This window comes from Phalacrocorax aristotelis, chromosome 2, assembly GCF_949628215.1.
Source record: "Phalacrocorax aristotelis chromosome 2, bGulAri2.1, whole genome shotgun sequence".
NCBI classification, from domain to species: domain Eukaryota; kingdom Metazoa; phylum Chordata; class Aves; order Suliformes; family Phalacrocoracidae; genus Phalacrocorax; species Phalacrocorax aristotelis.
In genome coordinates this window covers 160,365,984-160,377,532 of record NC_134277.1, presented here as the reverse complement: position 1 = coordinate 160,377,532, position 11,549 = coordinate 160,365,984, and the positions used below count along the sequence as shown (strand labels likewise).

The window sequence follows — 11,549 nt, the reverse complement described above, 5'->3', positions numbered from 1 at the left end:
AACACATTTGTTCTGAAGACGCTGTGGCTGATGCTTATTATTTTAATACCAGTTAGGTAATAATTCTTCATATTGGAAGAAGATTACAAACTGCACATTATTTCTTTTTAAATTGAATTGATTCCTTAAAGGAATTTCTTGATGTTTTTACGACGTTTCTCTTGAGCTAATATGGTCTCCACTGACCTCTGCTTGACATACGGTTCTGCAAACCTGACTGAGATTTTGCAGTTGGTCACTTAGACAAAGAATAGAAGTAGTGGGTGTCTGTGAAAAGGGCTTTCAGTAAGTTGTTTACCTGCAAGTGTGGGACAACATAGAAGAGGTTGAGGAAAACAGCTGACTGACAAGCTAAGTCCATCTCCAAACACCCTGGAGTTTTCTTTGGTTGCCTCTCCTGGTTTCTTTGGATGAAAAAAAGCAATTGAAACAGGTGATAGCCCTTGTGGAAAGCTGAATGAAGATGCCTTTCAGCTCTTTCAACAGGTGAAATAAGTCTTAAGGACTACAGCATACTTTCTCTTCAAACCTCTTTCAGGGAACATAATCTGGTTCATGCACCGAGTATGGCAGGATTCTTATGGAGAGCCACATGTTTGCGTATTTGTTATTTTTGTAAACACTTTATTTTTCATATGTAAATGTGAAATGAGGTGGGCAGCTTTAATTTTTTTTCGGCTCATTTGTTTTGGGGAGATGCCTGGCTTAATGAGATTTTATTTTGGGCACTAGTGAAGTTCACTTTAAAATCCTGATAAAATCGAATTTATAATGTAGAAATTCCAGACTTAATGATGTGTTTGTGTGGAAGCTCCACTTCTGGGCTTGGCTTGCATCTCTCAGGCAAACTTTTCTGCAGAGCTATACCCTTGACCTAATGAAGTAACTAATGTTAATGGGTGAGTAGCCGGCCAGCCACCGAAGGGGGTTCGAACCACATCCTTGGTTGGAGGTTTTCATAAATACTTTTCAGGAATATTAGTGTTCAGCAACGTGTTATACTGCCAGGTTCTTCAGGGAAGGCTTTGCCTTAGGTGCTTTAGATGCTTCTGACTACTCAGAAACATTTTTGTTTATTTTTGGGTGGGTTTTTTTGGCTTGTCTTCGCCTCTCCGAGGTCAGGATGCTTTCGGGACTGATCTGTGCTGCCCGCATACCAGCAGGTGGAGCATCGGTAACACAAGACAGACTCCTGAGTCCCTCCAGCATTTAGGAGAAGTGATTGCCATGTAAGTCCTGCTCAGTTGATTTCGGAGGAGGTGGGGTCTGCTGGCTGTGTTTGCCGTAGGTGTCTGTGGGAACAGCTCTGTGGGAACATGCAGCCTTAACAGAAAATGCTGAAGCACAGTTTTCATACTTGCAGTTGGGGTGAGCTTTGATGCAGAGTGAAAGTGGTGTTCCTCTGCTGTGTTTTTTTCAAATGTCAGGTTCCTGTTGCAAGACGTGGAAGTAGTAAAGCTACTGTGCCTTTGAAATATACAGCTCGTTCACATTAGCATTCCCTGCTCAGAAGGTTGATGCCAGAGGTCTTAAGTATTGCTATCTTTTTCTGGGGGGCCCTTGGGGAAAGGTTCCTGTTGTGGTTAAACAATTCACCTAATTGATTTAACACTATATTGTCACGGATACAGGTAGTCCTGCCCCATACAGTACTACCTTCTTTTCGGTCTGAAGGACTGTACTGCCATCCGGTAACTGAGACCAGCTACCTGCTGCAGCAGAAAACTGATCTTTTTTTTTTCCCCTCAGGATTAGTTTGCAGCTAATATAGTGGTTGTCCAAGTAACTTGCTTCATGAAATTATAAAAGTCCTGTAACAGTGGAGGAAGCAGGAATCCCTCAGCTGGAAGACAGAGAGCAGGGCTTCTGCTACAATGCTCTGACTATGTTCAATGTAAACATGCTGAAAGTGCACCAGCAGTCAGGCTCTGTGGTGTGAGTATTCTTTTCATGTTTTCAGAATGATCATTGCACAACAGCCTCCCTCATTAAGATAATTACGAAGCAATACTAAATTGCACTAAATGATGTTCTTATTGCGCAGTTGTTTTCTCTTTGAGGTGTGACGAAGATGTCAGCTGCATGTAATTGTTGCATTCATGTGTTACTCCGTGTTTTGCAGGCATGCATAAAATTTGTGTTTAGGTTCTGTGTCTTAAAATACAGCTAATAAAAATTGCTTCAGGATTACTTCTGGAACGCCTGTGCTTTATCTCCAGAATGCCTATCACTACAGGCTGGATAATGGCATTCTTTGCTGATGACCCTGTCTTTTCTCCCCTAAGACATAGATTTTTTTTTTTCTTGGTTGGTGGGTTTTTTAATTAATACATTAATTTTAATAATAAATTTGGGTAATTTACCAAAAGGTGTGAAAAATTCCAGTCCAAGGAAGAGAGTTCATTTTAGCTACTAGTCTTATCAATTAAATTGAGTACCTTTCATTCTTATTTTGAAACTCAGTGACAGTATGAGATAATTCAAGGTTCACTGGACCAAAAGTACCCAAAAAGCAGGATTATAACATCAGGTGAATGACCTAGATTTCCCCTTCACTGAGCTGTTTTGTCTGTTGCATTGAATTGTTGCTTAATCTGTGTGGCCCTAGGAGTGAGTTATAGGAACCAGTCCTTCTACTCCTAAGTTACTCCCAAACTGTTTACTGTAATTGGTTTAATCCTGATTATCACTAAAGCTCTGCATTTGTAGTGTGATGGGTCATACTGTCCATCTTGTGTACTTAGTTTATTATGATTTGAAAAGCTATATTTAATACTGGGGGGAAACAAAACTGAGACTTGCTAGGGAAAAATAGACACGTAAAATCTGTAGTCTAGTCTAAAATGTAGGGCATCATTGTGTATTGCTTGAGTGACATTTTTAAAATTTCATGTTCAAGATTGTTGTGGGAGACATTCTACTGCCTTTTTCAAGGCTTCTACAAGCAAGCTAAGTGGCAATATCTTGCGTATTGCCTGGTCTTCAAGATACTGGCATAAATGATAATCTTGAAGGTGTGTGGTTTTTTTTTTTCTGGAAGAACATTGAGTGATCTACAAAGGTGACCATGAGATAGAGTTTGGCAGCATATTTAAATTCAGCAGGCATAGATATTCAATTTCTATTTTCTCTGTAGCTCATTTTTTCAAAATATTTGACACCAGCTGAATAAAATAGTGTTAACATTAAGTATTTGTGACTTCACAACTGTTGGAGCTGCTAGCACTGTAGTCTATTGATAACACCTGCCTATTTATAGGAAAGACTGTACTGATGTCATCTATGGATAATTCTTTTTCCAAAGACTTATTGACCTCGTCATGTCTGAGGATAATTATATAAACAAGGCTACAGTTGCTGGAAGTGTATTTCAGGAATTAATGAGATCATGGAGTTGCAAGTATAATGGTCAGAAGAGACTTCTGGAGGTCTCTGGTCAAACCACTTGTTCAAAGCAGGGCTCTAACTAGCACTTGGTGGGGTCAGCCATGGCTTTATCCTATGAAGCATGAAAATCCCCAGTAACAGGGAATTCATAGCCTCTCTGGGAACACTGTTCCTGGGCTTCACCACCCTCCTGAACTTTGTGCTGCCTTTTGTGGCCATTGCTCTTTCTTATCCTGTCTGCCAGTGCTGAGAAAGCATTTGGGGTTTGATAGTTCCCATCTTGGTAGCTGTGGAGAGCTCTTAGTTGGTCCCCAGCCTTCTCCTTGCCAGAGAAAAAGGGCCCATCTCCCTCAACCCCTCTCCCTGTGGGTGATCCCCTTGAGGTCTTTGACCACCTTGGTAGCCCAGGGCTGGACCCTCCATGGTTCCTCAGCATTGCCTTGAAGTGGAGGTCCTCACCTGAGCATGCAGTGTCTGCAGGGTGGCTTTGCCAGTGGCAGGCAGAGAAGGGACAACATCGCTTCCCCGCAGTCCCATCTGTGGTTTGCCTGTCCTGCAGTGAGAGGACGGCTCCTGTTGCAGCCGCCTGCTGCCCCAGCCCCTGCGCCCTTTCCAGGAGGGCTGTTACTCAGCCAGCTCTCCCCAACCTGTGCGGATACGTGGGGTTCTTCTACCCTGGGTGCAGAGCTTTGCCCTTTTCCCTCTTGAACCTGATGAGGTTTCTTTTGGCCCTGTGCTTGGGTTTATCACGGTCTGCCTGTTGGTAGAAGCACTGCCACTGACAGTGTCAGCCCCCTCTGCTTCTCTGCCCACCTCCACTTTACCACCAGCTGCTAGTTAGCTGAGGGTGGAGGCCGTGGCATCTTCCTGGTTGGTGATGAGTGTGCTTGGAGCCCTGTGTTGGCCCTCGGGGTCCTCCCTTGCCAGCTTCCAGCTGAATGTTCAGCCGTTGGTTGCTGCTGTGTGTGACAGATGCAGCCAGTTTCCCACCTCAGCTCCCCTTCTGTTCATTGAGCTCGGGCTTCCTCCGCTCCCAGGTGAGACTGTTCGGGAGGCTGTCTTGGAAGCCATAGTAAAGTCAAGGTATGTTACGTGTGCCGTTCAGCCTTCATCACAGTAGCCCCCAGCTCTTCATGTGGGGTGGGTTGGGTACTGTCTGCCTTTGAGAAGCCTTTAACTTTTCATTATTAACTTTTCATCCACACCTTTAAAAATTACTTTCAAGTAGATGTGCTCCATGTGTCTGCCAGAAGTTGGTGGTACTCTGTACCTCCTCTTTTGACTTTCTCAGACATGAGTATGGTGGGTTTTGTGCTTCTCATGAACTTTCTGTGAATGCAACAACACTTTTTTCTAGATGATACTGGGAATTCTGTATAGAAACTAGCAGAAGACAACTAATGCATTTGGTAGCTGGTAAACAAAATTTTTAACAGTCAGTAGAAAAAGATTATTTTCATGATTTAAGAAAAAAACTGCTAAAAGTAATTTCTGTCTTAAAAAAAAAAAATTAATGCCGTGTCTCTTCTCTAGTTCAATTACTAAATGCTAACTGTTACAATGCTCCAAGTAGGGAAACATGACTCAAATTTGTCAGATATACTCCTGGCATATTTACAGACTAGGAAAGTCTATTTTAATTTTTGTTGTAATATAAATTATTGAATGAGGTGGCTTGATTCTAGAGGAAATGTTGTTTGAGAGAGGGGCTGTGAAAGTAGTAATTTTCTAAGTATGTTCGTCTCACCCTATTTAGGATTGATTTGAGAATATGGAATAAGGTTTCAAAATTATCTGTTTTGCCAGTGCGTTATGTCTGTTTCCAGTTACTGTCAGTAAATCCTGAAAATTATTTTCTGAAAAGAACTTGGTGAAATCTACATTTTAAATAGAGATAATCATTCTGAGACTAGTTTAAAGGTCTTTTGTATTACTTCTTTTTATGTTCTATGTTTTTTGTTGTTTTTGAGGTTGTTCCTGAAGCGGGTGCCATGACTGCATGCCGTTCTAGTGTGGACTGTTTCCTTTGTGGAATCAGGCTGTATATGTGTACTTTAAAGAATGGGTCTCTTGGGCATTATTGCAAAACAAATAATTAACTTTTTAAACTTGTGCATAAGGACAAAGGCGCTTTGTAAAACCAAGTGCCATGCACTTATCTGTTGTCCATGACTTGCATGCTTGCTGGGTTCAGCTTATTTTCTTTTGAAGTAATTAAAAAAATCTGTATATGCTCTGGGAGCAAGGTTAGGATTGATACCGGTGTACAGATCACTTCTCGGTCTGATATCCTTCAGGATTTAATTGCAATGGAGGAGTTGAGCTCACTTCATACAGCAGGGGAAATATGTTTTTGCAACACGACTTTCACCAAAATCTACAGGCTGCAGTAACAGTCTCTAGACTCTGATTACCAAAATTAAGTGTGAGAATGCCAGGATTTGTCATATTTGTGACTGTACTTGTTTGCAAGGATTGGAATACGTTCACACAGGATTACCTTTAAAATAGGAACATTTATGTTTTATGGCCGGTAGATCTCTTGGTGCCCTGGCCCTTGCCGGCTTCTCCAGCCATCTAGCAATATGGTGGAGACTTAATTGTTGGACTGCTGCTGTTAGCAGCTATCCAAATGTGTCCTTGTTCAGCAAAGGTAAGCAAAGGGGCTTGGTGGTATGAATGCCTTTTTGCAATTCTCAACTTGTTTCCATCATAGTGTTACAAAGGACTATTGTTGGCAGCTGATATCACCAGAGAATTTTAATTGCAAATGCGAGTGAAAAGTCATTAAGTGAAGGAGTGTGCTAAATGTGTCTTTGATTCGAGTCTGCTACACCAGACTTAATTGATACCCACTCAAAAAAAAAAACCCACCACCCAAAACAACAACAACAACAACAAAACCTGCAAAACCAACCCCCAACAAAACAACATAGCCTAACAAATGACACACAGCTTTTTTTGGTCTCAGTCTTTCAGGGATGTTTTTCCGTTCATGCTGGGCCATATTTGAAACCTTCCGTGCCTGCAGACTCAGCATTTTGGGAAACTTGTTACTGGAAATAGTAAAGACTGAACTATTTGTATTTAGGTTATTTTTTGTGGGTAGAGCTCATACTACTGCAAAGAACATCTATTAAATGTATTCTTTGTTTCTGTTTCTTGTCAAGCGTTAGGGTTGTGGCTTTGTCCTCTTGCTTCTGTCTTCCACTCTTTAAGAGAGTGATCAGATCAGTTATTGTATATTCAACAGTGTGAACTTTCTTTGTATTTTTCAGATTGGAGGATCTTCTGAATCTTACACTTAAAGGATGCCTTTGAAAAGAGCTCATTTTCTACAGGCAGCTCTGTCACCTTGGACCAGAGACACCAGCTACCTTGAAAGAAGAAAAGGCAGACTCTGGGCACGAGTTGGAATACTCTTGAGGATGACATGGAGACATGTCATGTAGAGGTAGCTGTAAAATATTTAAAGTGCTTATTTTAATAGTTTCTGATTAAGTATCTCCCAAGAATCTACCCCAGATTAAACAATCTACTTTCAGTGTAGCTCTTTACCAGGAATGAAGCAAAAATTCCTTTCCTGTAAGAGAAAGGTAAATAGGTGAAACTATAACACTAGAACTGTACTGTGGACAGCAGTATTGAGTTATATGTTAAACCCACTGAGTTGTATAATCAAAATTTCTTGGCAAAACTGAAGGAGGAGTTACATTTATGGGAACATAAGGAAAGGGATCGAATCTGTATGTGAAATCTGGCCTAATACGTTCAGAGTATTCATGTTTCTCCCAAGTCTGTAGTTCTAGTTGCTCAGTTTTCTCTTATGGTCAATGCACTGCGATGTAGCTATCCTGCTAGAAAAGTTTAAAATCTGAAAAAGCAAAAATAGCAGTGCCTGTTCGTATGTATCATCTAGCAGTATAAACTGCTGAATATCTGCTCTGAGGGAAAGAAATACAATTAAGGGTGCTAATGTTCTTTCTTTCTGCCTCTGTTCTTGATTGCAGGTTAACCTCTTGGTTGGGATTTTTATGAGGGTAATTCATTATGTTTAGTGAGGTAGATGAATTTTTGGGTGGTTTTAGTTCAATTTTAAAGCAAAATGATTGTTGATTAGCAGCTTCCTGTCCCCTGGGGTGACTGTGGAGATGACCGATTACTGCAGAACTTCCCAAGTTACCTGAAATAAAAACTTCATGTGGCTGAACAACTTGGGTATATTACTCCACCTAATGGAGAGCCCAGATAGTATTCCATAAGTAAACATGCGGTTTCTTCAGGCCGAGCTGTGTTGCTCAGCCTGAGAAATACCAGACTGTGGTGGTGGGGAGGGGGATGTCTAATTGCTGACATCGTTCTTAGGCATAGCAGACTAAATTTATTATTTTGTTCTAACTTTGTTCAGACTCAGATGTGGGGCAATTGGGCAGAGCTCCTTTTGAATCTGAACTTTATTTTGGCTCCCACCATCACCTTTTTTCTGTAGTTCACCCCCCTTAGGTCTCCTTTTGTCAGATAAGAATATTATTTTCCAACACAGACTTCCAGGTGTTTGTGTTTCTGAAATGGTTATATATGGCATATGCATCCAGCCTTCACTTAAATTTGGTCTCAGCTATGTTAGTAATATTCTACTTTCATGCTTTTCCATACATTTTTAAAATAGTAAGACATTTTTCTCTTTAGAATTGGTAGTGTTAGATTCGGTCTCTTTTCATTGTTTTAGAATTCATGGCCCAATTTTGAAAAACCCTGCTCCCTCTTGTACCAGAACTGCTTGTTGTACTACACGTGTATTAGTGATCAAAAGAAGCAGAGTGTGCGCTTTCCTGAAAATACACAGGAAATGTGATGTTAAAACTACATATGTACACTTCCTACTTCATCATAATTCATCATGCATGAACCACTTGTAGTGCTACAGTGAGCTCTCTGTGGGTGTTAGGAGCTCACTACAATGTACAATCAATATTCAAGGCAGTAACGCCCATCTGATTCACTGCCTAAGTGCTATAGGAGATGATGTGATTTGGGTTATGTGTGAGCTGCAAGCTACAGTTCTTAAAATGTAATGCTGAGTCAGGCACACTCTTTGACCCACGGCAAATAGCTTCATTTATTCTTTGTGATCCCTGAAAGTGAAATAAAAATGCTTGTGAACTGTAGGGCTATTTTAAAATGTATAAAAATGGTGAGAATTTAATCACTTAATAATTCAGAGTTGGGTAAATGTCTTTGAGCATTTAGTTTAGAAGTAAACTGTCTAGTGAAAGGAATTGTTCTCCCCTCCCTGATCCCTCCTTCCCCCACCAAAGAAAAGGGCAAAAAAATAAAAATAGGGACTTCTAATATAAAATCTGTTCTGGCTACTTAACTATTGTATCAGAGGAACTGGTTTGTATTTAAATTGTTTGGTATATTTGGTATATTATTATAAGGTAAAAGGGGAAAGAATCTGTTAAATGTTTGGTTTTATATTTTTTTTTTGCCTAGATTTATACATAAGAGGAGTTTGTAAGGGAGGGAGAAAAGAGCATATTGAGAGCATATCCATTCATGTAGCATTAGTCTTTAAAATGACTATACTATGTTATAGAATTTTAAAATCCAGATTTAACTACTAGGAAATTAGTGAATGCTGGCTGTTGACTTCCACTGTGAAGTTCTTCCCACTACTTGTTAAATTTGTGTGCAGTTCAAGAATCCCTTTTATAGTTAGGATTTGATGTTCAATTCTCAATTCTGTTCTGGTCAATATGCATGACTTAAAAATAGCAAAAGTGAGCATCTGTCTCTCTCTGTCAGTTCTGGTCATCTTTTTCCTTGCATCAGGCATCTGTGGCTAAACTGCTCTGACGGGTAGATGGACTGATTGACAGGACGTTGACTCCAAAATACACACACGAGCACGCACAGACTGACTCCTTGGACTCCATTTATATTTAACTGTTTCTGTGTGACAACTGAGGCTTCAGATTCCATGAATTATAGTGGTCGTGCTGGTTGTAGAGTCAGGATGTCTTAAGATGTGGAGGAGAGAGAAGGAAGAAGCCCTCTTTGGCTGCTTGTCTCCTCACCCTTGTCCGTTCTCCTTCCTCCCCCCCTTCCTCCTGTCTTGTTGAACTCTTTGCTCAAGGTGCTCGTGTAAGGTGCGGTAAAAGTTCAGTGTGAATGGTAAAATAATGCTTGAGGCTTGGGAAAATGGCAGTAAATCTCTGTGGCCTGCATGGCTTTGCTTTGGAAACTGAATGAACACAAATGTTAGGTATCGTGATGGTGGTGTATTAAACCTTTTTTGTTACTCTCGGGTATTGATGGGTGAAGAACAGTTCCTGGGCAGGTGGTCATACGCTGCTGTTGGAAAATGACAGCGAGGTAAATTTCTTGTGTCAGAAGCACTTCATATAGTCTTAAAGATTAACCTTGTTCTGTATGTTCTCTGTACGTGGCCTTAGGAGGGGATTTCTTACTTCAAAGAATGGTAACTTTATTGCTGTTCTTAAAATCAGTTAAAGGCATTAATGGAAGCCAACAGCCAATATTAATTTGTGATGACATTAGAATAAATCCTGTTGGTTTTCAGTGCTTTTGAGGTTTATGAAAATGAGAGGGCAGTGCCTTCAGCAGAAGCTAGAGCATGTTGTCTACTTCTGTTTAAAAAAAGTGTTTGGGAGAATAGCTGAAGATACTTTTTAATAAATATGCAGCTTCAATTTTGACTGAACTCTTACAGAAGTTGTATCTTTCCAGCATGTCGTTGTACACAGTCATCTGTAATGCCTCTACCTTCTCTAACACCACATTTGGAAATGAAAATGTTAAGTCCTTTTATACAAATATAATCGATTCGTAAGATGCTGTGTAAGTATTTGTAGTTGACAGTGAGTTTGACAAAGCAGGGAGAGACTTCCTTGTCATGTATATTGGCTATTTTGTGATGTTTTACATGATAAAACAAAAGTTGGTTGTGGGGAGTTTGTTCTCTTTGGGCAGGTGACATTGTAGTAACCTTCGTTAATCCTTAAGAAGTGTTAAAGGAAGGCAGTATGAGGAATGGTTCACTGAAACTTAATGCTCAGCAGCTTAATTAGTCGAATACCATGTGCCTACCTCTGCATGAAACAGCCTATTTCTTTCCAATGTAAAATAGGAATTTTTAGTTTTGGAACAGCCTGAAGAGGCCTTTGTTGCAAATGACCACTGGCTCTTTAACTATTTATTCTCAAAAATAATGAAGGTCAGCATGGTATCCATAGCGACTGCATGCAGCTTCCTTGTTAATCTTGGCGTACTGCTGTAATAACAAAATTCGCTTACTACTAACAAGTTTTCATGTTTCAGGAGGAACCCTTTATTTGAAAACTGGATGTGATTGGATTTCTGTAACTGAGAAATCTTGAATACTGTAGGGTTTTTTTCACTTTTAAACTCCTTGTCATAATTTCTTTTTTTTTTTACGAGCTGCTGTGGAGGCCTAAACAGAACCCCCAGAACAAGCAACCTTAAATTGCTGAAGCCTACATATAATCTGGCAGTAGAAAACTTTCTACTTGCAAAATTCTTCTATTTCTGAAGGGACGAAGACTGCTAAATGCGACTAATCAATCTGCTTTCAGCTCTGTTAGTAGGAGAAGGACATTCCACTATAAACTACAAAATGAAGGATATAAGTATTATTTGAATATGATTAAGCCAGAATGATACGGTTTAAAAAAAAAACAACAAACCACAACAAACCGCTGATAGCAGTTTTAGACCCTCCACGTCCATCGCAAAGGACGGGGGGAGCTTCAGCAACAGCAGGAGCACCGCAGGTGTCCTTTGAATTTTGACTTTTGGGTTACCTCTGTGCACAACAGCATGGAATCTGAGCGTTAGGAGAATATGCAATAACTGACTCAGGGCAATTCACTTAATAAATTACTTGGTTTTAAATTAAATTATTTCCTCTAAGTGTTATGCATTGTAAATATTAATTTTTAATATTGTAAAGGTTCTTTTAACTTGGAGGAAATTAATTGTTGCAGAACAGAATGCCGTCTTGTGGGAGTTTTGATAGTAAGTTGTTGAAGACGGGACGTAAAATGGTTCTGTTCTGAGGCTGGTACTACTCTTCCCTCCCACCCTGCCTCTCTCCTTTAACACTCACCCAAAGATAC

The 11,549-nt window shown here is 40.1% G+C and overlaps 1 protein-coding gene across 1 annotated transcript in view; it reads left to right on the top strand.

Annotated features, from left to right (window-relative positions):
- ZFAT (zinc finger and AT-hook domain containing) overlaps positions 1-11,549 on the top strand; it is a 141,058-nt gene that overhangs the window by 10,170 nt on the left and 119,339 nt on the right. Inside the window, exon 2 of the mRNA XM_075085876.1 lies at positions 6,666-6,841. Coding sequence (XP_074941977.1) covers positions 6,829-6,841 — 13 coding nt within the window. The 5' untranslated portion in view covers positions 6,666-6,828. The remainder of the gene's footprint in view (positions 1-6,665; positions 6,842-11,549) is intronic.